We start from the raw sequence: 27,767 nt of genomic DNA, 5'->3' as shown, positions 1-27,767 counted from the left end.
GTTTTGTCAAGTCCCAGCTGCCTGGCTGAACCTCTGTGAACTTGGCCCAGTGGCAGTCAGTCCCGCCAGACTTCCTCATGCTAAATGGCAAAACATCCTCAAGGAAAAGGCAAGGGTAAGTGCGAAACACACCTGTGTATTCTCTTAACAGATCACACCCCCTCAAGCCTCATCAAAGCTGGCCGCTCTCCAGCACCTTTCCTAAGTTTTTGCCTATTATCCAGCCTTTATGTAACCAGTCTGTGCCATGTTAGTCCAAAATGGGCTTCTTGTAGCCAATACTAGAAGTCTTATAGTTGCAGTATCTGGGATATCTATGAAATATACTAACTAGAGGTATGAAGTTCTTTTATTCCTAAGTCATTTCTTCCAGGGTCAGTTTTTCTATTTATCTCGTGGTCTGTTCTTCCTCAAATGTCTGGGTATCCTCTGTTGGTCAAACTGAAGCCATTAAAAAGCAGACTGAAATCCTGCGTGTCAGTCACAGACCCTCTGAGTTATCAGGCCAAGTTTGCCTTCAGGCTGAGACGCTTCTACAAGACACAAGCCGGTCTGAACACAAGCAGGTTTGCCTAGGCACCCCCAGCCCAGCTCCCAGGTATCCTGAGTGCCAACAGGGAGGCCAACTGTTCTGTACCGAGCTCTCCCTCTGGCCTCCCACCCTTGCTCTCCTGGAGCTGCAGCCTTGACCCTCTAGGGTTCTGCAAGGCTGACGGGCTTCCTTCCCTGCACTCACCAGACTGAAGTGTTCTCACCACCGATGTCTTTCATCTTTTGTCCAGGAATCTGCTTGAAATCTCAATTGTTGGTGGAACCTCTTCTGTGCTTCTGCTTGTTACTCCTCTGTCACTACTAACTATGATGTGGGTCCACCCTTCCTGCTCTGCCCCATCTCACCCGTGCCTTTCTGCCATTCTGCCTTTCCTCACCCTGTGTGTCGCTCTCCCTTGCAGATGGTAGCCTCCCTTGCATATGCAAAACTGCAGCTTCCCTGAGTAATCAAGTCCCCTCCTAATTCCCAGCCCCTGACCAAGACAGGGGTAGGGTCAGCCCTGAGGAATGTGTGGCAGAGATGAAAAAGAAAAAAGGGTGAAAAACACAAGGGAGACAAGGAGCCCGAGAGGCCTCCTCACCCCACTTTCAACAGCTCTGGCTACTGGGCAGAGCCAGCCTCACGTCCTAACGCTCAAGTTATAAGTACGCCCTGGAAACCAAACCAAGCAGGACTATCAAGTCAGGAACAACCTTCTGCGGAGAACAGAGCAGTGAGGAAGAAACCGAGGTGCCCACTATCAACAGGAAATTAATTTTATTTTTAAATCCAAGGGGCCAGAACAAATGAGACACCTACCCTTGGAGGACAAACTCAGGTGGCCAAGGTTGGGGGAGGGGATGACAGCAAGGGGCTGGGCAGGAACGTGTCCAAACACAGCAGATGGAGAGGACCTCTTCACTCCGGCGCAGCCTCCATCAAATACCCATTCTCCGGAGCCAGGTAGCCGTCGCCGCCCTCAGACTCCATGTACATGTCTCGGCTGTCGTTGCCCAGACCCTCCAGCCCGTTGTCCTGGCCACCGCCCCCACCTCGGGCCTCATCCCTGCCCCGCTCACTGCCCCGCTCCCCCCGTTTGTGCTCGCGGTCACGGTCACGGTCACGATCCCGGTCCCGGCGCCGCTCGCGCTCACTCCGGTGGCTCCGCCGTCGCTCCCGGTCACGATCCCGGCCCTTTTCCTCTGGACCGTCAGGGCCGTCAGGCCCGAGCTCCCCTGGAGGCCCATCATCAGGGGGCGCATCACCCGCCTCGGAGGGCTCTGCCATGTCGCCACCGCCGCCACGCAGCTCCTCCTTGCGCTCCCGCTCCCGCCGGGCCCGCTCCCGACTCCGGCTGCTTCGCCGCTTCCGGTCCCGGTCCTTGTCCTTGCTCCGCTCCCTGGAGCGCCTCCGCTCCTCCTTGTCGCGACTCCGTGAGCGCCTCCGCCGGTCCCGAGAGCGGGAGCGTCGCCGTTCTCGTTCCTTGTCTCGCTCCCGGCTTCGCTCTCTGCGCTCCCGCTCACGGTCCCGGTCCCGGTCCCTGTGCGGAAGCGGGGAGGGACCGGGCCTGGATGAGGTGGGCAGACCTGTGTGGCTGGGCTCCCCCCGTGACCGCCCCCCACCCTAGGACACCGGTCGCCCAATCTTACCTCTCATCGTAGCGGGAGGTGTCATCGCGGCCTGAATGCCGGATGTTCACATCAGCTCCTCCTCTTCTGGTACCACCGAGGCCTCCTCCTGGGGCAGGGCAGACGGACAGAGGGTGAGTCTGGGCAGGGGCAGGGCCCGGAGGAGCAGAAATGAGCCAACTCCAAGAGCAAAGGGCAGGAAGGCAGACCCTGGCTTAGTGTTCACAGGGCCGGGTCCCCCCGTGCAGTTCATCCCGGGCACTCCCATCACAAGACAGCCACGTCTTCTCTAATTAACTCACACAAAGCGTTTGCTAGGAAACAGCCGTTACTGGAACCCACGTTTGACCCCAAAGCGCATCATCTTAACCACAGCGCACTTCACAGCCTCCTCAAAACCCTCTCTTCCAATCATCCTCGCCCTCACACAAACCCGAAGCCGATGATCTTTCCACCCAAAAATGTGATCTGCTTAGAAGCCTTTGGTGGCATCCCCCAGCCTAAGGTCCAAACTCCTTGTCAACTGGTGGTAGAGGCAAGAGCCGGCCCTGCTAGCGTCTGAGCCACGGCTCTTGGCTGCGTGTCCCAGGCCTTTCCCAGTGTCCTCGCGCTCACCTTCCTGCCAGTGTCTGTGCATTCTCCTTGCCCTGGACTGGTCTCCCCTTCCTTCTCTGGTGAACTCACACTCACCCTTAACGCTAGCCCGAACATCCCTTCGTCGGGAAGCCTCTCCTCACAGTCCTAGGTACTCACAGTTGCAGAAACGCTTCCTTCCCCCGGAGTTTCAGGTTTGCTACCTGAGTCGACCCCTACCTGCCTCTCCCACCAGACTGCACGGCACCGGGACTGTGGGCATGCCCAGCTCTTGCTCACGGTACCAGCAGGTGGCGCTGCAGCTGGTATAGAAAGGTGGATGCGTGTGTGTCAAGTGATAGATGAACAGCCCCAAGGCACAGATGATAACCTCACGGTTCTGATGGGGAAACAATCTCAGATCAAGTCACTGGCCCACAGTGACTCAGCAAAGAAGGTGCAGAACTGGGCTGTCACTGCCGTCTGCTGCAAAACCTGCCTTCTCAAGCGCTCCTCTATCTCGCACTGCCCAGAAAAGCTTCCGTGTGGCAGGGCTGAGTTCTGTATAGAAAAGAGGCTGCAGGGAGACATTCTTATAGAAGCAGGCAGCGGACCAGGCACCTGCCATGTCACAGGCACAGGGCAGCTAGACTAGCCTTTCCTATTTTCAGGTCATGACCCAGAAATGAGTCACATCATCAATCTGATGGGTTGCAACCAACATCTTAAGAAACTAAACAGCAGAATACAACTATATACTTACTACATAGAAAAAACTGTTTCCTCAAACTTTAGGTTACAGTATTTCTGCAGGTGCACCGAGTCAAGATGTTATTGGTTAACACCAACAAAAAGTTGGAATGGCAATTGAACTAGAAGATTCTGAGATTCTGGAAAGACTGAGATTCTAGAATTCTCCCACCTCAACAGGAAACAGCAGAGCTATAAGAACCCACTCCACCCCAGAGAGACCAGAGTAAGTTAAGAACATGCCTGGTGAGCTCAGAGGCTCAGCAGCTGAGAGTGTGGTCTCCCTAGCAGAGGCGAATCCAGAGCGAGGACACGGGGCTGGGAGGCAGGACAGGAGCCCCAAGTGGCTACTACTGCCTGGGTGTCTGCCCAGGGACCGTCATCTTCTCTGACAACTGTCACTCAGCTTTGCAGGATTCAGTCCTCAATAAGCATGCCTGAGCAACAGGACCCCAGGCCCAACACTGAGTCAATCAAATGTGCCCACCCTGAAACAAGAGACTCATCCAGGACTGAGTGTAAAGCTGAGGCCTGTGGCATGCTGCGCTGGGCGAGTGCAAAGAAGCATGGGACAGACTCAGCTGCGTGGAGGCAAACGAGGCAGAAGCAAGCTGTGGGCTGTCACACATCACAGGTGGGTCGCCCCAGTTTTTTGTTTTTTGTTTTTTTTTTTTGAGACAGAGTCTTGCTCTGGCACCCAGGCTGGATAGAACGCAGTGACTCTATCTTGGCTCACTGCAACCTCTGCCTCCCAGGTTTAAGCAATTCTCTGCCTCAGCCTCCCGAGTAGATGGGATTACAGGCATCCGCCACCATGCCCAGCTAATTTTTGTATTTTTAGTAGAGACGGGGTTTCAACATCTTGGCCAGGCTGGTCTTGAACTCCTGACCTCATGATCCACCCGCCTCGGCCTCCCAAAGTGCTGGGATTACAGGCGAGCCACCGCGCCTGGCCTGGCTGCCCCAGCTCTTAACAGCTTCAGCTACCAGGTTCTCAGGTCCACAGACATCACATACCTCTGAACTCCAAAGGATGCCCATGATTCTGTATCAACAGGGCCCTTTATGTTTCAGGAAGCTCAGGTTTATTTCTGATACTTGCAGCCAAACTGACCTTGCCTGAGACAGCAAATGACAATGAGGAGACCGAATGCAGGAGGCTCAGAGGGCAGAGGCTGCCTCTGTGTTGCTCAACTAGAAGCCTGGCACACAGCTGGTGATCAAATAGGTACTTGCTGAATCAGTAAAAGAGCGAACAAGAGCAACAGCAAGCAGCAGAAGCAGATGAGCGAGTGACATTTACAACCCCAGCATGCGTCACTGCCAAGCTGGGCACCCAGTACACTGAGCTCAGTGAACTCGGGGTTATTTCCACTAAGAGGAGTACAGTGAGGCAGGAAAAGGGGACCCCCAGCTAGCAAGGGCGGACGCCAGCATGTGGGCTCAGGCCTCTCCAGGCCGGTGCCCCTGCTCCTCACAGTAACCCAGAGCGAGGAGGCAGGCAGCTGTCAGAAATGTGATGGCCACAAGAGAGAGAAGCCGGAGATGAGGACACGATGGGAGAGGTGGGCCGGCAGGAGACAGAGAAGCAGAAAGCAGCAGAGAAGGGAAAACAAGGCCACCAGGCCCAGGGCCCCCGAGAGCCCGTCGAAGGCAGGACGTGCTCACCTAGCCGCCGGGGCCTCCAGCCTTTCACGGTTCGGCCCCTCTCCACATCCACAAGGACCCTCCTGCCATCAATCTTCTTGCCATCTGCGTGTTTGTAAGCGGCTGTAACAGATGTGGGGAGGGGGAGGGAAGAGGAGTCCCCAGAGGGTCCTCTAGTCAGGACAGGCCCAGCTCTACAGAATCCCCACCCCGTGTCCCCATCATCACGCACACGCACACGCCCAACAGACAGCCAGGCAACTGACAGCCAGACCAACCCTCTCCCAAACCGGCGAAGGGCCTGCTCCATCTCAGCGTCTGCTTCCTCTCAGTGCCCCAACCACTCCTGGTCGGGGGAGATGTCCACCCTCACCCGCCACCCGCTGGGCTCCCCGGCCCTTCCTCTCCCACATGATGGAACAGCCCCCTCCTGCCAGGGCGGCCAAAATCGCTGCAAAGAAACTGAAGGTTAACTCCACGCTGGACTCTGCTGTGGGGGAGGGGGCTCCTCCACAACCCCAAGCATGCACCCTGAGACACCAAGCCGGGGCAGGAGGCCCAGCTGGGACGCTCCGCACCCCAGACCACACCGGTTTTTTCTGTTTTTGTTTTTGTTTTGGAGGGGGGGTGAGTGTGGGGGGAACAGACATCAGAACAGAAAATGAACCAGAAAGGGGTGGGAGAAATCTTCAGGAAATGGCAGGGAGCAGAGAGGCGGGTTATACACTCCCAGGGGGCCTGGCGGGGCCCCTGCAGCAGGGGAGAGGGGCAGTGGAGGAAGCATGGGGAGCCGTGCGGTGCTACTGAAAATCCCTGCCTTACCTGAGATGACTGACTCTGCCTCCCCCCAGCTCTGCCCCATCTCGCCCTCCACACCCCCGGCTCAACACGCGCTGGGAGCGCACCCCGGCCTGAGCCTGCCAGGAAAGGGGAGTCGTAGAGGGGAGACGGGGGAGAGGCTCACTGCTGCTCTCGGGCAGCGCATAGCAGAAGGCAAGCCTGAGGCCCTGGCCTGTGATCAACATGGGGCTGTCATGAAGGCCAAAAAGTCCCCGTTCCCCCACCCAGCCCTGGCCTAGGGGGCTGTCCTCAACCAACCGTAATACCCTGCCCCGCCCCAGCCCGCTCCCCCCCAAATAACAACCAGAGGAAGAGAAAAAGGTGCCATTTACCGATGCCGGCCTTGCGGGTGTCCAAACCGAGCGGGATGGGGGGGGCTCGGCAACTCCTGGGGGCCTGGCGAGGAGGCGGGCTTCCCGGGGGGGGGGACACGGGACCGCTTACCTGGAGCCCCCAAGCTTACCTGAGCACGCGCACAGACCCCACACCCACCACCATGGGGTCAGCTAAAGCTACAGGGAGGGGAAGTGGGGGGTTCTAGGGAGCCAGTAGAGGGAGAGGAACCACATCTCCTGTACCACCTGGAGACAGGCAGAGGACGTGGTGGACCCCAAAGAAATCTGAAGGAGGCCTTAGAGTGGGGGAGACGAGGATTGTCATCCAAGCTGGGCGCTGGAAAGCCCTGGACTATCTCGTGTGAATTTACAAAGAAGGCTAGGGAGGCCTCAAAAACCTGTCCGCCCTCCCCAATCCCCAAGTCACACTGAACTAGGCACACAGCCCACCCCCTCCGAGGACCAGGAGTGACTTCTCCACCTCCAACTCCATGCTCCCTCCCACCAGCTGCGTCTGCAGAGGCTGGCACACAGGGGTCCAGGAGACGGTGCTGCCCGTGCTCTGAGGAGGGGCCGCTTGGCCCCTGAACCCACAGGAGGGGAGTGGGGAAAGGCATTTAAGGACCAGGATCAAAGTCAAGCGAAGGAACCCCGCTCGGGTTCAGAGTCCCAAACCCCAAAAGAGGCCCATCCCGGGAGGAACAGCAAAGAAAACATGTGATTGTGTTCGTCTAGGTCTCTCTCTCTCTTTCCCTCTCTCAAGTCTCTAGACAGTGGAAGGTTCTTTAGTAAAAACCTACAACACCTTCAGCTGCTGGCAGCCTACCCCTTGGTCCCTCCCACACCCCAAGCCCCAATTCCATGCACCTTAGGGAGCTCCTGAGCACCTCTGGAGAGCTGCTGGACACCACAGCCAGCCCCCTCGGGAGGCCTCAACCACAGTAAGGAAGACAGGAAGGGGGCAGAGCACCCCAAAACTAGCAGCCAAAAAGACTCTCCAGGGCCAGCACAGTAGCAGCCCCATAGAAAGCACGGGGGCAGGGAGGGAAGGCTGAAGGGTTCCAGTGGAGCCCTGGCCTGGAGCCCTGCCCTCGGTGTTCCCGCCACCTCGCCGCTGACATCATGAAGCCGGGTCATCAGAGGCTGGGTGGAACCCAAGTGGAGAGGCCGCCGCCTTTCCCACCAGGTTCATCCTTCCCCTCCTGGGATCAGCAAGATTCTCGGAGAGCATACGGATCGGGGCAGGAGGGACAAAGGGCACCCAAACAAGGAAAGGGCCATGGGTGCGGGGAGGCTGCGGGGGCGACTGGGGCGGGAGGAGGGGCGCCTCGCTGCTCCTGAGCTGCCTGGCTAAGCTGGGCTGGTGTGCGGTGCTGAGTGATCTTACCCATGATACAAACCCTTATACCAACCATACACTGAGGTGTTGTAAGGGGAGCGTAAGCATCAGCTGCAAGCCAGCTGCGTGGTGGCTGCAGTGACAATAAGAACAGTCAATTAATACGGCGGCCCCTGGACACGCCGCAGCCCTGCCCACCCTCCCCCACCCATCCCTGCCCATGTGGACGCCGCGGCAGCCTCAAAGGGGGCTTTGGAACTGTAGGGCAGGCGCTCAACATGCCTATCACCCCACTGCCCGCTGAGGAACAGGGTGGGGGGCCAGGGCTGGGGAGGTGGAGGGTCGGGTGGCCCAGCCCCAGTTCTACCGGGGGGAAGAGAAGGCAGGTTCAAAGGCCAGTCCTTATTGCAACCTGGCCACCCCCAACTTCAGTGGGGGGAATGGGGGAGGCTCCCCCAAAATCCGACCCCTCCCCCCACCTCCAGCTGGCCCCAGCCCCCCACCCAGTTCCCTCTTTGCCCCTGAGGTTCAACGTGTGACACTTACCTCCCCAGGTTCACACACACACACACGTTGTGGGGGATTTGGTTTTTGTTTTTTAAAAAACACGTATATAAAAAAAAAAAAGATACATCAGAAACAGAGGGAGGAGGAGAAGAGACATTGCTAATGTCAGGTGTGGCAGGGTGGGGGAGGGGACAGACTGGGAGGGGCTGGGCAGCAGAGAAGTGAGAGTGGGTCAGAGGGCAGGGCTCGGCGGGAGGTACTCACAGTGCATGTCTCGCTCGTGTTCATACTCGATGAAGGCATAGCCACGGGGCTTTCCTGACCGCTTACTGTAGACCATGTGTATCTGTGGGGCACATGGGGACAGGGGTGAGTCCTGCCACAGGGCGGCTCCACCCCACCAACCCCACAACAGCCTGCGCACCAGGCCCTGGGCCGGATGAGGCCTCAGACCCTCTCTGTCCTTCAAGAGCCCTGAGTGACTTATGTTCTAATGGCAGGAGCAGAGAACACAGAGGCGGCTTCCTGGAGAAAATGACACTTAAGCTAAGACCTAAAGAAAGAAGAGAGATGAAGGAAGACAGTGAGGTGTCAGCCTGTCAGGTGGAATAGCCGTAACTCCCGAGGTCCAAGGGCCTGGGGCCAGGAGGGCAGGAGGCTGGGGATGCGCTTCGGCAGGGCTGGCTCATGTACTGATGACAGAGAGTCCCAGGAGATGAGGCCACAAAGGTGAGCAGGCCCAGGGTCATCAAGTGCACCAATGCCAGGCTGAGAAGTGTGGTCGCTGAGGAGCTCGGAAGGGTGTTGAGCAAGTAAGGGCCAATGTGGGTGGTCTACGTGGAGTCAGGAGGACACAAGTGGAGTTGGGGAAACAGGAGGGAGTTGTGAATGCCGATGGGACAGGGGAATTTTTTTTTTTTTTTTTTTGGAGACACAGTCTTGCTCTGCTGGCCAGGCTAGAGTGCAATGGCGCGATCTCAGCTCACTGCAACCTGCACCTCCCGGGTTCAAGCGATTCTCCTGCCTCAGCCTCCCGAGTAGCTGAGATTACAGGCGTGCGCCACCACACCTGGGTAATTTTTTGTATCTTTAGTAGAGATGGGGTTTCACCATGTTGGCCAGGCTGGTCTTGAAATCCTGACCTCATGACCTGCCCTTCTCGGCCTCCCAAAGTGCTGGGATTATGGGCGTGAGCCACTGCGCCTGGCCAGGGACAGGGAAGTTCTAAGGGAAAAAGAACACGTGCACAGCCATGGAGGCTTGAGAGAATGTGGCACACTGAGGGATGCGTCCCATCCCGAGGATGGCAGCAAGAGAAGGGAGGAGATGGGGTGGGGTGGAGGTCCATGAGGCCACACAGCTTGGGGAAGAGCCCTGGAAGGCCAGATGGTCGCAGCTGGACCTGTCCTAACATGCTAGGGACCCATGGGATGCTGTCAGCAGAGGAGATGGGGTCAGCTCTGGATGTCAGAAAGACCCCTCGGGGACCATGTCAGGGAGAACAATGGGCAAGGCAGGGCTGTTGAGACAGAGGTGGCCAGAACGAACCAGGGAAGATTTCTGGGAGGTAACAGCATTTGAGCTGGTCCCTAAAGGATGGCTAGTTCGCCATTCACATCACTACCAGTTAGCGACCGACCCGTATCATGGATGAACCTGGGACCCCACAGCCTCCAAAACACAACTGAGATTCCTGACTTGAATGGATCAGAGGGACAAGGGTGAGGCCAAGGTTGTCACTGGGCTGTGCATGGCAGAACAACGTGTGTGTGTGTGTATGTGTGTATGCACATATACATACACACACACACAGAGGCACGAGACACCAAACTCGGCTAATTTTTTGTATTTTTGTAGAGACGGGGTTTCGCCATGTTAGCCAGGCTGGTCTTGACTCCTGACCTCAGGTGATCTGCCTGCCTCACCCTCCCAACATGTGGGATTACAGGCGTGAGCTACCACGCCCGGCCTACAATACTTTTTTTTTTTTAGATGGAGTCTCACTCTGTTGCCCAGGCTGGAGTACAGTGGCGTGATCTCGGCTCACTGCAACCTCCACCTCCTGGGTTCAAGCAATTCTCCTGCCTCAGCCTCCTGAGTAGCTGGGATTAGAGGCGCCCGCTGTCATGCCCAGCTAATTTTTGTATAATTTTTTTAGTAGAGACCAGGTTTCACCATGTTGGTCAGACTGGTCTCGAACTCCTGACCTCAGGTTATCCGCCCACCTCGGCCTCCCAAAGTGCTGGGATTACAGGCGTGAGCCACCATGCCTGGCCCAACAATACTTTTTTTTTCCTTTGTGTGGAGAACAGGGTCTTGCTATATTGCCCAGGCAGGTCTCGAACTCCTGGGTTTAAGCTATCCTCCCACCTTTGCCTCCTTAAGAGCTGAGATTACAGGTGTGAGCCACTGCACCCGGCCTGACATGTATAAATATTTTTAAAAGATGTATCAGAAACAGAGCAGGGAGGAGAAGAGACATGGCTAACATCAGTTTGTGTGCAGGATGGCCTCAAGCCCTCACTACTGCCCAGTGAAGGCATATGTCTCCCATGTTAGATAAAGGAAATCAGGCACAGAGCACTTAAGTGACTTAAAAGAAGATTGGTAAAACAAAGCCTTCCTCTAAAACAAGACTCAGCATAGGTATTCTGCCAAGACCCAGAGAGTAGATATTTCCAGCTTTGACGGCCGTATACTCTGTTGCAACAACCCAACCCTGCCTTACAACAGTAGCAGCCAAAGACAATGTGTAAACAAACAGACCTGCCTGGCTGAGCAGCAGGAAAACTTTAAGTCTGTAGTTTGCCAACCCCTGCTCTCAACCAACCACCAGCAGTCATTACTTCTCATTTTACTTCTGCTGCCCAAGGTCTGCTGCATGGAGATACAGTCAGGATGCATAAACCCAGGCCCTGAAATGGTGTGAGCCATGCTCAGGGCTCGGACCTCTCTCCCTCCCTCTCAGGATACGGCCCCTCCTCCATGCACCCCCAATTCAAACACCCTGACCCACTCCACTTACTCTTTTGATAGGTCCGTACACCTCAAACTCTCTTCGGAGCTTGGATTCTGTTGTGTCATAGTTCTACAAGGACATGAGTATGATGTTAAATGGGAGTCCCACAGCCCCTGGAACATTCCCCTGTACCTAGCCTATTTGACCTTTGTGCCAGACCCAGGCTCTCAGCAGTGTGGGGTTCCAGGAGCTAGAAGCTGGGGACTTACCACTCTCGCCACGAAGAGAGTCTTGAAGGCATCCCCCTGAGCATTGGGATCATTGTGAGGGTCCCCTGTGCAGGAAGAAGGGAATTTTATAAGTTGAAGGTGTCCATGGTCTCAGGTAGCAAAACAAATATGATGGGCAGAGGCCAAGAAGAAAACGGTGGCATCGGCAGAAGCCCCTAACTGGAGGAATATGGGTGGTGACCTGGCAACCTCAGGCACTCCCCTCTCTGAACCTGTTTCTCTGAGGCACAGTGGGCTTTATCAGAGTGGCTGAGAGATAATCCAGGCTGCTGAGGAGAGGAGGTAAGGCTAACTTCAAGCTGACAGGATGTGGGCAGGCCCAACTGCCATTTCAGACCTACGTAAACCCTAAGGGCTCTATGGCTCCCAGATGCAAGGTGATCCAAACAGTAATAGCCCAACTGGGCCTCCCTGGAGATGCCGCTGATGCCCCCAGGTTCTGAGCTCCCTCCTGTAGGCAGGGCCACACTGCCACCTACTGGACACAGACTGCAACTACAGCCCACAGGAAAACCTGAGACCAAGCGGCCCCAAGGCTACGAATGAGAGCCAGGAGAGCAAACACTAAGTAAGCCCTGCTTTCCTGTCTGTGCCCTGTGTCTCTAAAAGGAACCCAGGAACTGACTAGCGTCAGATCAGATTCTCACTCCAGCCTCGCTACTGTGAGGCAAACTGTTCTGCCTGGCTACTAAGGAATAACAATCTCCAAAGAAAAGAGCCAGGAATCTCCTAAGAAACCAATTCCATAGGTGATCCTGCTGGGTCAGGCCTGGGAATAAGTCCTTTTCACCAAATATGGTGTCCCCAGCACATAATGACCCTGACTCCTGCCAGGGCCTTAAGGACACTCTGCTGGTTCTTCCATGGTATAATGTTTCCCTCGGAAGCCCTGTCACATTCTGGGAAAGCATGAGAAAAGGATTAACATTAACCCATTTATGCCAGAGGTTGCAATTTTTTGAATTGCAGACACGTGAAAAATCAGACCCTGGTGATGATCCGAACAGTAGGATATAAATAACTCCCACATGCTTAGCGTTCCAATAATGGAACATTAGGCATATAATTTACTGAACACGTACTATGGCCCAGACACAGTGCTGGACACTGATATTTATTTATTACTATTTTGCAAATGGAAGCAAAACAGAACAAACTCGAGACACAGAAAAAGGGAGGTGTTAAAGTGGCTAAGGGCCAAGGCAGACTTCACCTCTCACCCCGGGCACTTGAACTATCAGGCTCCTTCCCCGAACGCTCGGATGCTACCTTTTCAGGAAGACAGTGTGGGTGTTGCCAGAAGCTAGAGAAATAAAGTCTCAGATTTTTTTTTTTTTTTTTTTTTTGAGACAGTCTTGCTCTGTTGCCCAGACTTAAAGTGCAATGGCTCAATCTCGTCTCACTGCAACCTCTGCCTCCCAGGTTCAAGCGATTCTCCTGCCTCAGCTTCTCAAGCAGCTGGGATTACAGGCGTGTGCCACCGCATCCAGCTAATTTTTGTATTTTTAATAGAGACAGGGTTTCACCATGTTGGCCAGGCTGGTCTCGAACTCCTGACCTCAGGTTATCCGCCCTCCTCGGCCTCCCAAAGTGCTGAGATTACAGGCATGAACCACGGCGTCCGGCCAGATTTGTTTCTTATGAGAGAATTTAACTACAAGTATAAACTAAGGTCAAGATGACTTTAAGGAATGTACTTTTTTTGAGATAGAGTGTCACGCTTGTTGCCCAAGCTCAGTGCAACGGATGGCGAGATCTCGGCTTACTGCAACCTCCGCCTCCCGGGTTCAAGCGATTCTCCTGCCTCAGCCTCCCAGGTAGCTGGGATTACAGACACACACCACCACACCCAGCTAATCGTTTGTATTTTTAGTAGAGACGGGGTTTCACTATGTTGGCCAGGCTGGTTTCGAACTCCTGACCTCAGGTGATCTGCCTGCCTCGGCCTCCCAAAGTGCTGGCATTACAGGTGTGAACCACCGCACCTGGACTAAGAATATTTTAGAAAACAGAAGCCTGAGCCACAACTTAAGGGAATCGCTATCTGGGACAAATGGAAACGTCTGAAAACAACTCCATCTCGGCGTTCTCTCCACCCACTCCTCAAAGTTCCTTGCCAGGCTGGGCATGGTGGCTCACACCTGTAATCCCAGCAATTTGGGAGGCTAAGGTGGATGGATCACCTGAGGTCAGGTGTTTGAGACCAGCCTGGCCAACATGGCGAAACCCCATCTCTACTAAAAATACAAAATTACCAGGGCATGGTGGTGTGCGCCTATAGTCCCAGCTACTCGGGAGGCTGATGCAGGAGAATCGCTTGAACCTGGGAGGTGGAGGTTGCAGTGAGCCGAGATCATACCATTGCACTCCAGCCTGGGCAATAAAGTGGGGAAAAAAAAAAAAAAGAAGTTCCTTCCCACACCTCATCCCTAAGCATTGTACTTTTCTATGGCCAGGTCTCTCAATCTGCACTTTTTTTTTTTTGCACCAGCTAACTCTCATTCACGCAACAGGTAATTCTTTTTTTTCACCGATGTTTGTGCTCTTGTAAATACGTAATTCTTAAGCATCTACTATGTGCCTGGAACTGCTATAGTTGTTGGGGATTTGGCAGTAAACAAGACAAAAAAAAGGTGCTGGGCACGGTGGCTCACAGCTGTAATCCCAGCACTTTGGGAGGCCGAGGCAGGTGGATCACTTGTGACCAGGAGTTCGAGACCAGCCTGATCAACACAGCGAAACCTCATCTCTACTAAAAATACACAAAAAATTAGCTGGGTGTGGTCCAGCTACTCAGGAGGCTAAGACAAGAGAATCGCTTGAACCAGGGAGGCGATGAAGGTTGCAGTAAACCGAGATCGTTGCCACTGCAGTCCATCCTCTGCAAGAGTGAGACTGTCTCAAAAAAAAAAAAAAAAAAAAAAAAGACAAAAAAGGTATCTACCCTCATGGGGTTCATATGCTAATGAAAGAGGTAAATAAGGAGATCATATGATCACATCAGGTGACGACAGAGATAGAAACGGGTGACTTTACAAGGCAGGTTAGGAAAAGCCTCATAAGATGCTAACATTTAATGAAGAGCTGAAAGCTGTCACAGCAGCAAGGAAACACACCCGGCAACGCCAGACAGCAGGCGTTCTAACAGTTACTGTGGAGCACTACAGTGGGACCAATGAATGCTGCAGGGTTGGGGAGTGGACGAAGGCCAAACAGCTGAGCTTCCTGAAGGGCAGCCAGAGGGAAACCACCCCAGCACACTGCGTGAGTTCCCTGGAGCACGTGCTTACCCAGGGTGGGGGGGCCACAAATGTGACTAAAGGTAAAAAGCAAATGCAGCAAAGCAATGGTACCCCCAAGTCCTGAAGATAGAGAACAAAAGCTCAAAGAAGGCACAGACCCAATGCCGGGCAGTGCCTCACCAGCTAGTGTATGCGTGCAGAGCCCTGACGGCAGCTCTCCCTTAGGAAACCACTGGTTAAGGGCTCATCTAAGGAGCAGCCCAGAGCAGAGACTCAAAGGAAGTGGGCCGTGGAGTTGGGAATTAGGCTTTGAGGTACTCGAGGTCCCATCTCCGAACTCTCACTCTTTGTAAGCGTGCTTGCCTCAACAAGCCTCCATTTCTTTATCTTAAAAATGGGAGTAGCAACCCCTGCTGCACTTGGAAGCTGTGAGAAAGTCAGTAACAAGAAGTACAAGTGCTCAGCAAGGAGGCACCGTCCCCTTGACAGGAGCTGTTCATTGTGACAAGGCACAGCAAGCTTCTATAGCTATGAGTGGAGGCTCTCAAGGGCACAGAAACCCTACTGAACTTGATCCATTCTTTTATTTCTTTTCTGTTATGGAGAAGTTCAAGCATTTAATGGAAGTAAAGCAGTATAATGAACTCCCGCGAGCCCGCTTCCATTATCAACATGCGGCCGGACTTGTTTCATCCCTATCCTCCCACAGCCCACTGGATTTTTTTTGAGACGGAGTCTTACTCTGTCACCCAGGCTGGAGTGCAGTGGCATGACCTCAGCTCACCCCAACCTCTGTCTCCTGAGTTCAAGTGACTCTCCTGCCTCAGCCTCCCAAGTAGTTGCGATTACAGGCCCCTGCCACCATACCCGGATAATTTTTATATTTTCAGTTGAGACAGGGTTTCACCATATTCACCACTCGAACCTGGATCACTCAAGTGATCCTCCCACCTCAGCCTCCCAGAGTGCTGGGATTACAGGCGTGAACCACCGCGACTGGCTGGATTATTTTAAATGAAATTCCAGATAGCACACCATTTTGGTCTCTAATAAAGGCTTTTAAACATCATAACCACAGTGCCACTATTACATCTTAAAGAGTTAACATTTACTAATTCCTTAACCTGATCTATGATCCAGTGTTCAAATTCCTCAATTGGAACTTTTTTGTTCGCTTTTTTTTTTTTTGAGACGGAGTCTCAACTCTGTCGCCTAATTGGAACTTTTTTGTTTGTTTTGTGAGATGGAGTCTTGCTCTTATTGCCCAGGCTGGAGTGTAATGGCGCTATCTCTGCTCACTGCAAACTCCACCTCCCGGGTTCAAGCAATTCTCCAGCCTCAGCCTCCCGAGTAGCTGGGATTACAGGAGCCCACTACAATGCCTGGCTAGGTTTTTTTTGGTTTTGTTTTTTTTTTTTTTTTTTTTTTGTATTTTTAGTAGAGACGGGGTTTCACCATGTTGGCCAGGCTGGTCTTGAACTCCTGACCTCATGTGATCTGCCTGCCTTGGCCTCCCAAAGTGCTGGGATTACAGGCGTGAGCCTCCGTGCCCGGCCTGGAACTGTTTTTTTTTTTTTTTTTTTTTTGAGATGGAGTCTTGCTCTGTCACCCAGGCTGGAGTGCAATGGCGTGATCTCGGCTCACTGCAACCTCCGCCTCCCAGGTTCAAATGATTCTCCTGCCTCAGCCTCCTGGGTAGCTGGGATTACAGGTACACACCACCACGCCGGGCTAATTTTTGTATTCTTAGCAAAGACAGGGTTTCACCATGTTGGCCAGGCTGGTCTCGAACTCCCAACCTCAGGTGACCCACCTGCCTCGAAGGATTACAGGTGTGAGCCATCACACCCGGGTGGAACCGTTTTTAAAAAGCATTTCTGGCCGGGTGTGGTGGCTCATGCCTGTAATCCCAGCACTTTGGGAGGCCGAGGCGGGCAGATCACCTGAGGTCGGGAGTTCAAAAACAGCCTGACTAACATGGAGAAACCCCGTCTCTACTAAAAATACAAAATTAGCCAGGCATGGTGGTACATGCCTGTAATCCCAGCTACTCAGGAGGCAGGAGAATCGCTTGAACCGGGGAGGCAGAGGTTGCAGTGACCCTAGATCGTACCATTACACTCCAGCCTGGGCAGTAACAGCAAAACTCCATCTAAAAAAAAAAAACAAACAAAAAAAAAACAATTTTGGCTGGGCGTGGTGGCTCACACCTGAAATCCCAACACTCTGGGGGGCCGAGGCAGGCAGATCACCTGAGGCCAGGAGTTCAACGTTGCAGTGAGCTATGACTGCACCACAGTAGTAAAGCCTGGGCAACACAGCACGACCCTGTCCCTAAAAACAAAACAAAACACAACAACAACAAAAAAAGAGGCGGAGCACAATGGCTGACACCTGTAATCCGGCACTGAGGTAGGCTGAGGCAAGAGGAACACTTGAGCCCAGGAATTCAAGACCAGCCTGGGCAACATAGTGAGACCCCCGTCTCAGTTTTAAAGTTTTTCTAAAAAAGAAAAAAAAAGAAGACCCACGTGGATTTTGGTTGGTTAAGACATAGATAAACTAGGCCGGTGCGGTGGCTCATGCCTGTAATCCCAGCACTTTGGGAGGCTGAAGCGGGTGGATCACCTGAGGTCAGGAGTTCGAGGCCAGCCTGGCCAATATGGTGAAACCCCATCTCTACTAAAATTACAAAAATTAGCTGGGCGTGGTGGCGCATGCCTGTAGTCTCAGCTGCTCAGGAGGCTGAGGCAGGAGAATCACTTGAACCCAGGAGGCGGAGGTTGCAGTGAGCCAAGATAGTACCACTGCACTCCAGCCTGATTGTAAGAGCGTGACTCTGTCTCAAAAAAAAAAGGGGGGGGGGGGGGGGGCGGGTGGCCAGGCACGGTGGCTCCTGCCTATAATCCCAGCACTGTGGGAGGCCAAGGTGGGCAGATCACAAGGTCAAGAGATCTAGATGATCCTGGCCAACATGCTGAAACCCCGTCTCTACTAAAAATACAAAAATTAGCTGGGCGTGGTGACGCACGCCTCTAGTCCCAGCTACTTGGGAGGCTGAAGCAGGAGAATCACTTGAACTCGGGAGGCGGAGGGTGCAGTGAGCCAAGATTGCGCCACTGCACTCCAGCCTGGCGACAGAGTGAGGCTGCCTCCAAAAAACAAACAAACAAAAAGACATACGTAAACTAGTCAAGACTGTGACTGTGTTGTCTAGGCAAGAGGTGACCTGGGTGGTGATGATGGACATGAAAAGAAGGGTCAGGTTTGTGACATTTAGAAAATAACACAAATAGGTCTTGGTGAGAGGCTGAGCAAAGGGTTAGAAAAGGTGTTAGAAATAAACTGCATGGCAAAAAATGAGGTCATGATCGGCACAGCTGAATGTCTATGTCCCAGAGAAAACACCCAAAGGAAACCAGGTTGGTGGCGAGGGAAAATCCCTGTGGTTTGGACACTGAGTCTGAGATGCCTCTGAGGCAGGACATCAAGACAGCGTTCCGACAGCCAGTGTCCAAAGAGTGCACCGCCAGATGTCTCTGTCACGCTTCTGCGTAAGCACCCTGAGGAAATCCTGCACTCCAGGATTTGGAGGAAAGAGATTCATCAAAGTTCACAGGTATAGGAGGAAAACCTGTCTTCTCACTAGAGTCATGTCATGTTCTGAGAAGTGCGTCGTTTGATGATGTTGTCGATATGCCAACATGAGACGGCACTTCCATGAGCCTAGATAGCATACCTAACACTCCTGGGCTAGACGGTGCGTCCCACTGCTCCAAGGCCAAGCGCGTTACTACACCAAATACTACAGCAATCCTAACACAATACTAAGTATTTGTGCATGTAAACGTTATCAAAGCATAGAAAGGGTACAGTAAATATACGGTATAATCTTTTTTTTTTTTTTTTTTAAGACAGATTTTTGCTCTTGTTGCCCAGGCTGGGTTGCAGTGAGCCGACGCGATCCCGGCTCACTGCAACCTCCACCTTCTGGGTTCAAGAGATTCTCCTGCCTCAGTCTCCCGAGTAGCTGGGATTACAGACACCCGCCACCACACCCAGCTAATTTTTGTACTTTTAGTAGAGACAGGATTTCACCACGTTGGCCAGGCTGGTCTCAAACTCCTGACCTCATGATCCGCCTGCCTCGGCCTCCCAAAGTACTGAGATTACAGTGTGAGCCACCGTGCCTGGCAAAATATGGTATAACCTTATAGGATCACCATCACATCCACGGTCCCCTGCTGACTGAAACATTGTTATGCTGCGTGTGACTGTACAGTTTTCACTTTCAGAATAAAGAGCCACTGGAGGTTGACATCTGACCCTCTTATGAGTTTCGTTATTGGCAACAACACACCTGCCTTGTACTCCAATTCCTCCTCTATGTGGAGGGGATGGAACATCCTCAGCCCAAGGGTCAGGGACCTAAGGTTAGAGCCAGGACAGACCCACTAGCCCACAACCCACCACTTCAGCCTGTGACACCCAGCTGGGTTGTGGGAGCCCCTTAACTGTCCTCCCGTGCAGGAGGAGCCCAAGGTACCAGGGGGCTCCCTTCCTGCCAAGTTTTACCCTATGTTCTGCTGCTGAAAAGCCTAAACCAAAAACAGTGCTTGCGAAGTGGCAGGGACTAAACAAATGAACTAACAACCCTGCTCCCCACAACACAGGCCTTAGGGAGACAGCAGGGTCCTGGGTACGACCTGGGAAGAATACGGAGGGTTTGGGGGAGGAGAGAGCCAAACGGTGGATGAGAGACTTACACATTTTAAGCTCTGTCTCCACTTCTTGCTGTCGCCGCTCAATCTTTTCCCGTCTCTGTCAGGAGAAAGGGGAGGTGGAGAAGTGAATGCAGATAGAAGTGCCCTAGTGTCAAGGATCATCTGGAGACAGTGGTAAAACAGGGGGTCAGGAAGCAAAAATGACATACTTTCCTCTCCATGCGCTCCTCTCGGGTTTCTGCACGAGTTGGAGGAGGGGCATCTCGAGGGTCCTGGGAACAAGAAGAGAGGTGACAGGGTGGGAAGGACTAGGGGAAATGGCAAGGGACACTCACCAAGGAAATAAGCAGGTTAACCCTCCCACCCCTACCCCCTACAAAAATAAACATCCACGCACACTTCTCCTGTCACAGTGGAGGGAGGGGAGTGGCACAGATCAAAGCAAGGTCTGCGGCCACCCACAGTGGCTTCCACTTGTAATTGCAGCACTTTGGGAGGACGACACAGGAAGAATGCTTGAGCCTAGGGGTTTCAGACCAGCCTGGGAAAACACAGTGAAACACCATCTCTACAAAAAACTTAAAAATTAGCCAGGTGTAAAGGCCGGGCGCAGTGGGCACACCTGTAATCCCAGCACTTTGGGAGGCCAAGGCAGGCAGATCATGAGGTCAGGAGATCCGAGACCATCCTGGTGAAACCCCGCCTCTACTAAAAATACACAAAATTAGCTGGGCGTGGTGGCAGGCGCCTGCAGTCCCAGCTACTTGAGAGGCTGAGGCAGGAGAATGGCATGAACCCGGGAGGCGGAGGTTGCAGTGAGCCGAGATCGCGCCACTGCACTCCAGCCTGTGCAACAAGGCGAGACTCTGTCTCAAAAAAAAAAAATCGTGTCTCAAAAACTAAGCACGGTCCATGGACCAGTACTATCTAAACTGTTGCTGGACTGTGATAAGTACTTCAGGAACTTCTACAGCAATTTCACAATTTGAAGTCCACTGACTCTAATACAAATTGGGTCTTTTATTCTGCAGGTCTTTTTTTTTTCTGAGATGAAGTCGTGGTCTGCTGCCCAGGCTGGCGCGCAATGGCGCGATCTGGGCTCACTGCAACCTCCGCTTCCCAGGTTCAAGCGATTCTAAGCCCTGCTTTCCCCCCGTGCCCCGTCTCTCTAAAGGAACCCAGGAACTGACTAGAATTGTTCAAGCGGTTCTCCTGCCTAAGCCTCCTGAGTGAGTACCTGGGATTACAAGCACACGACAGCACGTTGGCTAGTTTTTGCATTTTTAGTAGAGATAGGGTTTCACCATGTTGGCCTGGCTGGTCTTGAACTCCTGACTGTAGATCTTTCTTTAAAAAGTAATTCTATCATATTTATCAAAAGCAAACAGATTGGAAGCAGTATTTGTCCTTCACCAAGACAGTTTGAAAAAAGCACTGGTACAGGTGACATCTAGCTTTATAGTATTTAGGAAACACACTGTCTTCCATATTTAGGAAACACATTGCTTCTCACAGCTCCAAGTATCACTCACATTGAACAAAGTGCCAGGGGATGTGATGGGAGTGGAGTGATGGCAGGGCCCTGCTTATGAGTGCCAGTGAGGATGACCAGGCCTGAAGCAACATGAGCTGACAGAACAGGGCTCCGAAGCCCACAACTGCACACCCTCTGAGGGCCAAGGCAACTCTTAAAGGTCTCATCAACCACACATTAAATAGTAACTGGCTGGTAGGGTGCAGTGGCTCATGCCTGTAATCCCAGCACTTTGGGAGGCCAAGGCAGACAGATCACAAGGTCAGGAGTTTGAGACCATCCTGGCTAACACGGTGAAACCCCATCTCTACTAAAAATACAAAAAATTAGCCAGGCATGGTGGCGGGCACCCGTAGTCCCAGCTACTTGGGAGGCTGAGGCAGGAGAATGGCGTGAACTCGGGAGGCAGAGCTTGCAGTGAGCCGAGATCACGCCACTGCACTCCAGCCTGGGCGACAGAGCGAGACTCCACCTCAAAAAAAAAAAAAGTACCTGGCTCCCAGGCATGGTGGCTCACACCTGTAATCCCAGCACTCTGGGAGGCCAAGGGGGGTGGATCACCTGAGGTTAGGGGTTCAAAACCAGCCTGGCCTACATGGTGAAACCCCATCTCTACTAAAAATACAAAATTAGCCGGGCGTGGTGGCGCATGCCTGTAATCCCAGCTACTTGAGAGGCTGAGGCAGGAGAACTGCTTGAACCGGAGGCTGCAGTTAGCTAAAATCACGCCACTGCACTCCAGCCTGGGCAACAGAACAAAACTGTCTCATAAATAAATAAATAGTAACTGACACATGACCTGCATCATCAAAGGGCACCCACCACCCGCCTGTGCCCATTAAGTTAATTGGCCAGTAACATTTCTCAAGTGCGGGTTCACCAAGGGTGGCAAATCCCACTGAAGATACACCTTTCTGTTATCTACGAAATTCTGCTCTGCAACTCCCTCGCCTCCAGCTGCCCTTACCTACCCAATGCTAGAACGTTCTTCTTGTAACTTCCGGCTGTGTGCCAGCTTTTCTCAGGTGTGCTCTGATGCACCTAAGAGGTGACCCCTGTCATCCCATTTCACAAATAAAAACACAGAGGTCCAGAAGCCTAAGTCATTCATTCCTATTTACCCCGAAGGTGCAGAGCTAAGATCCCCATCTGCAGTTTTAAGCCCTCCAATACTCAATACTGGGTGCTAAGCCTTTATGAACATCATCTTATTAACAATAAAAATAGTAAACAGAGTAACAAACGCTGACACGTGCTGACTGCTTGGTGCCAAGCCCTCTTACATACAGTTTGCCATTTAATTCTCCACCAACATTATGAGGATGCTACCAATATCCCCTTGCTAAAGATAAAGAAACCAATGCATTAAGAGGATACAACATTTGCCCGAAGTCAGAGCTGATAAATGGTGCGGGTTAAGTATGAATCCTCAACCACTACTCACTGAATTTTCACAAAAATTCTACAAAAGGTGGATTATCAACCCCACTTTTTTTTTTGAGACAGTCTTGTTCTGCTGCTCAGGATGGAGTGCAGTGGCGCGATCTCGGCTCATTGCAACCTCCACCTCCTGGGTTCAAGTTGATTCCCGTGCCTCAGCCTCCCAAGTAGCTGGAATTACAGGCATCATCATGTCCGGCTAATTTTTGTTATCTTTAGCAGAGACGTGGTTTCACCATGTTGGCCAGACTGGTCTTGAACTCCTCACCTCAGTTGATCCGCCTGCCTTGGTCTCCCAAAGTACTGGGATTACAGGCGTGAGCTACCGCACTGGGCCACAACCCCACTTTAAAAAAAAATTTTTTTTTGAGAGACGAAGTCCTGCTCTGTCACCCAGGCCGGAGTATAGTGGCACAATCAGAAAGCACTCCAGCCTCCGACTCCTGGGCTCAAGTAATCCTCCCACCTCAGCCTCCTGAGTAGCTGAGACTACAGACGCACTCGACCACACCCGACACCCGGCTCCAACCTCATTTAAAACAGGGAAACTGAGGACCACAAAGATTAAGCCCCTCGCTTAAATCACGCAGCTAGCAAAATGGCCAGAGACTGGACTCCCAAATCCAACCCTCTGCTCCCCAGAACCCAAATCATTCCTGGCCTGCTCAGCGAACTCACCTCAAACTCTCGAATGTACGGCGCAATGCCACAATAAGGTTGATTGTGGTGTTTTTCATGTGGCAGTTTCTCCAGGGGTGGCAGGTATGGAATAGGGTCACGGGGGGCAAAGAGGGCCAGAAGGTTGGGCGGCAGGAACTGGGTCATCTTGCCAAGTCTGAGAGCAGAAGCAGGACAGCCTTAGGTTAGATCGGGTCTGCACAGAGAAAGCCCCTATTAATCCTTGACTCTCAAAATAAGAAAGACAGGAGAAAAGTCTCGGAATTAAAGCAGGCTCTGTAAGGGCAGAGAACGGTCCTGTGTTACGGGGGAAAGGGTACGTCTTGGTGGGGGTGGAGGTGAAAGGCCAGTGAAGAAACAAAAACAACGGCTGGAAAAGGGTTCCTGAGTAGCGAAGTCTCAGAGTCCTGAGACACGAGCTGTGGGGCGGAGAGGTTCCCTGGGAATTTCTGGAGGAATCAAGGACCCGAGGCAGGCCCAGAGCAGTTGTGGCTGCTCGTCCCGTGCCGTGGAGGGCAAATTACGAGATGCAGTTTGCAGGGTCCTGGGGATCGGAAGTTTCCAAGCAAAGAAAGAGAAACATAAGGAGCGAAGCCCCAAAACCAAGTGCCTGTGGGTAACAGACCTGGATCCCGCAAAAGCGAAAGGAATTATGGGTAAGGGTCCAAGACAACAGAGAAAAACGAAAAAGAAAAAAGGCCACACACCGCAAGTGCCTGTGGGTAGGGAACCGCGAGGGCGCTGTGGGAAGCGGGCGTGGGTGCCCAGAGATCTCGGGGTCCGGGAAAGAGATGCAGAAGGGACCTGTGGCGGGGACGCGGGAAAGGGGCCTGGCCGCGGGGAAGAGGACCGGGCCCACCGCTGGGGCTTCTGGGTAGCGGCCCCGCACCCCGTCGGGCCACTCAGTCACACTCACTCGCCGCGCAGCGCCCTCCTCGCTCTGGCGTCTGTCTGGAGGCTCGCGGCGGCTGCTGCGGCCCCTCAGCAACAACAACTCCTGCTTCGGTTTCCACTCCGGGGGCGTCCGCGTCCGTCTGATTCCGTCGCCCGCTAAGCGAGCGCACCAGGCCGCTGCTCACCCACCCGCGCGGCCTCGGATAGCGACTGGAGCAGGGGGTGGGTCCCGGCCGCAAATCCCTCCGCCGTCCGCACTGCGCACGCGCCGCGCGAGACCAAGAACAACCCACACACTAGGACCCGGCGCTGCCGCGGGCACAGCGCACGCGCGAGGTCACTACCCCGCCTTCGGGCACCTTGAGTACCTCAGCCGCGGGGAGCTGGCGTCTGCACTGCGCGCGCGCGCTTGCCCCAAGCCGCCCCTCCACTTCCCGCTTTCCGCTCCGAACCGCCTATGTCCGCGAGACTCTCCCTGATGCTCCGCCCCTTTCCGATCACACTTCCCGGATTTTTCGCGCATGCGTTTTGCGTAGAGAACTGTAATGTACCTCTCCGCCGCCTAGCAAAGAGTCCCTAGGTGAATAGCCTGATTGCGTTGATGTCTAATCTATTCAATCAGTAACTATTCATCGAGCATCTCGTGTGTGCTAGGCACTGTCTGGGCTTTGGAGGTACAGCACGTGATTAAAGCAAAGTCTTCTTCTGCTAGGGCTTACATTGTACTGGGAGAGACAATGAAAACATTTAACTGAATAAAGATAATTTGAGGCCAGGCGCGGTGCATCACGCCTGTAATCCCAGAACTTTTGGGAGGCTGAGGCGGGCAGATCACCTGAGGTCAGGAGTGTGAGACCAACCTGACCAACATGGTGAAAGCCCGTCTCTACTAAAAATACAAAAATTAGCCGGGCGTGGCGGTGCGCGCCTGTAAGCCCTGTTACTCTGGAGGCTGAGGCGGGAGAATCGCTTGAACTCGGGAGGCGGAGGTTGCAGTGAGCCGAGGTCGTGCCATTGCACTCCAGCCTGGGCGACAGAGCGACTCCGTCTCAAAAATAAATAAATAAATAAAAAATAAAAGATAATTTGAGATAGTGGCCAGCATAATGAAGAACGACGGAGCAGAATAAAGGGATGGGAAGTGAGAGCGAGGCTATTTTAGAAAGGGTGATAATGGAAGGCTCCTCTGAAGAGGTAACATTTGAACAAAGGCCAGATAGAAGCGAGATCTGGGGTGGGGCCCGGGGAGCGGTGTTTAACAGTAAGTGCAAAGGTCCTGAACTGGGACCAGATGGCAGGAATCTCAGGTTGTTGGCCATGAGATCAGAGAGCTGGCACTTGTTATTTAGAGCCCTGTTCTTAAGTATTGTATCTTAAGTTTTTTGGATGGATTCAATAGCCTGTTTAATAACTACAGAAATTATTGCAAAATTAAAATGACTAATTTTATGTTTCAAGAAAAAGGCCGAGTGCAGTGGCTCACGCCTGTAATCCCAGCACTTTGGGAGGCCAAGGCGGGCAGATCACCTGAGGTCAATAGTTCAAGACCAGACTGATCAACATGGAGAAACCCCGTCTCTACTAAAAATACAAAATTAGCTGGGCATGGTGGCACATGCCTATAATCCCAGCTACTTGAGAGGCTAAGGCAGGAGAATCACTTGAACCTGGGAGGCAGAGGTTGTGGTGAGCCAAGATTGCACCATTGCACTCCAGCCTGGGCGACAAGAGCGAAACTCCGTCCCAAATTAAAAAAAAAGAAGTGGGAGGATCGTTTGAGCCCAGAAAGTCGAGGCTGCAGTGAGTCAAGATTGTGCCAACAGACTCCAGCCTGGGCGAAAGAGTGAGACCCTGTCTCAAAAAAAAAAAGAAAGAAAAGGGCTAGGTGTGGTGGCTCACGCCTGTAATCCCAGCACTTTGGGAGGCCGAGGTGGGCAGATCACCTGAGGTCAGGAGTTAGAGACCAGCCTGGCCAACATGGTGAAATCCCATCTCTACTAAAAATACAAAAATTAACTGGGAGTGGTGGCACGCACCTGTAATTCCAGCTACCCGGGAAGCTGAGGCAGGAGAATTGCTTGAACCCGGGAGGCAGAGATTGCACCACTGCACTCCAGCCTGGGCAACAGAGTGAGAATCTGTCTCAAAAAAACAAACAAATAAAATAGGCCGGGTGTGGTGGTTCACACCTGTAATCCCAGCACTTTGGGAGGCCAAGGTAGGAGGATCCCTGAGATCAGGAGTTCAAGACCAGCCTGGACAACATGGCAAAACCCCTTCTCTACTAAAAATACAAAAATTAGCTGGACATGGTGGCACACACCTGTAATCCCAGCTACTTCGAAGGCTAAGGCAGGAGAATTGCTTGAATCTGGGAGGTGGAGGTTGCAGTGAGCTGAGATTGTGCAACTGCACTCCAGCCTGGACCAAGCAAGACTCTTATCTCAAAAAATAATAATGATGGCTGGGCGCGGTGGCTCACACCTGTAATCCTGCTACTTTGGGAGGCTGAGGCAGGCAGATCACGAGGTCAAGAGATCAAGATCATCCTGGCCAACATGGTGAAACCCCGTCTCTACTAAAAATACAAAAATTAGCTGGGTATGGTGGCATGTGCCTGTTGTCCCAGCTACTTGGGAGGCTGAGGCAGGAGAATCGCTTGAACCCAGGAAGCAGAGGTTGCAGTGAGCCAAGATCGTGCCACTATACTCCAGCCTGGCAACAGAGCGAGACTTTGTCTCAAAACAACAACAATAATAAAAATAATAATAATAATAGTAATAATAATAATAAAATAAAAGGGAGAAATCTGCCAAAGGAAAGGGAAAATAGGCTTAACAGAAGTCTGAAACACAGCAGAGAAGACATTAAACTTTAAAGCTCTGGCCTGGCACAGTGGCTCACACCTGTCATCTCAGCACTTTGGGAGGCCGAGGTGGGTGGATCACAAGGTCAGGAGTTCAAGACCAGCCTGGCCAAGATGGTGAAACCCCGTCTCTACTAAAAATACAAAAATTAGCCAGGTGTGGTGGCAGGTGCCTGTAATCCCAGCTACTCAGGAGGCTGAGGCAGAAGAATTGCTTGAACTCGGGAGGCGAAGGTTGCCTCAGCCAAGATTGCACCACTGCACTCCAGCCTGGGCAACAGAGAAAGACTCTGTCTCAAAAAAACAAACAAACAAACAAACAAACAAAAAACTTTAAAGCTCCAAAATAATCCCTGATTCCATGTTCTGCATCCAAGGCACACTGGTGCAAGGAGAGGGCTCCCAAAGTCTTGGGCAGCAAAGTCCAGCCCCAATGTCTCCTCACACAGGTTGGAGTTTAGTGCCTGCAGCTGTTGTAGGCTCAGGGTGCAATCTGCTGGCAGATCTATCACTCTGGGGTCTAGAGGGGAGGGGTCCCCTTCTCACAGCTCCACTAGGCAGCGCCCTGGTGGGGACTCTGTGTTGGGCCTCCAACCCCACCTTTCCCCTTGGCACTGTCCTAGTAGAGTCTCTCTGTAGGGACTCCAACCATGCAGCCGACTTCTGCCTGGACACCCAGGCTTTCCTACACATCCTCTGAAATCCAAGTGGGAGCTGCTAAGCTTTCTTCCCTCTTGCGTTCTGTGCACCTGCAGGCTTAATCCCACATGAAAGCTGCCAAAGTTTACAGCTTGCATCCTCTGGAGTGGTGGCAAGCTGTACTTGGGACCCTGTGAGTCATGGCTGGTGATGGAACAGCAGGGATGCAGGGGAGCAGTGTCCCCAGGCTGAGCAGGAGACAGGGCCCTGGATCTGGCCCAATAAACCATTCTTTCCTTATATGCCTCAGAGCCTGTGATGGGGGGAGGCTGTTTTGAAGACTCCTGAAA

At 52.8% G+C, this 27,767-nt stretch overlaps 1 protein-coding gene across 5 annotated transcripts; it reads right to left on the bottom strand.

Moving 5' to 3' along the window:
- Positions 1-1,294: 1,294 nt before the first annotated feature.
- On the bottom strand, positions 1,295-24,411 carry SNRNP70 (small nuclear ribonucleoprotein U1 subunit 70). 5 transcript variants are annotated; one of them, XM_054464346.2, is made up of 10 exons: positions 23,935-24,411; positions 23,019-23,175; positions 19,576-19,638; positions 19,409-19,463; positions 11,380-11,444; positions 11,177-11,239; positions 8,416-8,497; positions 5,152-5,253; positions 2,182-2,269; positions 1,295-2,099 (listed from the first exon to the last, which is right to left on the bottom strand). In XM_054464346.2, the coding sequence occupies exons 2-10, from the start codon at positions 23,163-23,165 to the stop codon at positions 1,451-1,453; spliced, it is 1,314 nt and encodes a 437-aa protein (XP_054320321.1). In that variant the 5' UTR covers positions 23,166-23,175; positions 23,935-24,411; the 3' UTR covers positions 1,295-1,450. The 5 variants fall into 5 exon arrangements, with proteins under 5 accessions (XP_054320321.1, XP_054320323.1, XP_054320324.1 ...); XM_054464348.2 differs by having other exon boundaries at positions 1,295-2,072; positions 23,935-24,403; XM_054464349.2 differs by having other exon boundaries at positions 1,295-2,072; positions 23,726-24,309.
- Between the last annotated feature and the right edge of the window lie 3,356 nt (positions 24,412-27,767).

Source organism: Pongo pygmaeus, chromosome 20 (genome assembly GCF_028885625.2).
Source record: "Pongo pygmaeus isolate AG05252 chromosome 20, NHGRI_mPonPyg2-v2.0_pri, whole genome shotgun sequence".
Lineage (NCBI taxonomy): Eukaryota > Metazoa > Chordata > Mammalia > Primates > Hominidae > Pongo > Pongo pygmaeus.
The sequence above is the reverse complement of the archived record's forward strand: the minus strand, read 5'-3'. Positions and strand labels throughout refer to the sequence as shown.

What these genes read in the sequence shown, in the direction of transcription:
- SNRNP70 (XM_054464346.2), bottom strand. Translation starts at nt 23,165, where the DNA reads ATGACCCAGTTCCTGCCGCCCAACCTTCTGGCCCTCTTTGCCCCCCGT. An exon ending in TGTACGGACCTATCAAAAGA is followed by an intron (nt 8,498 to 11,176) that starts GTAAGTGGAGTG and finishes TGTGCCCCACAG; the next exon opens with ATACACATGGTCTACAGTAA. An exon ending in ACACGAGCGAGACATGCACT is followed by an intron (nt 5,254 to 8,415) that starts GTGAGTACCTCC and finishes CATCTGTTACAG; the next exon opens with CCGCTTACAAACACGCAGAT.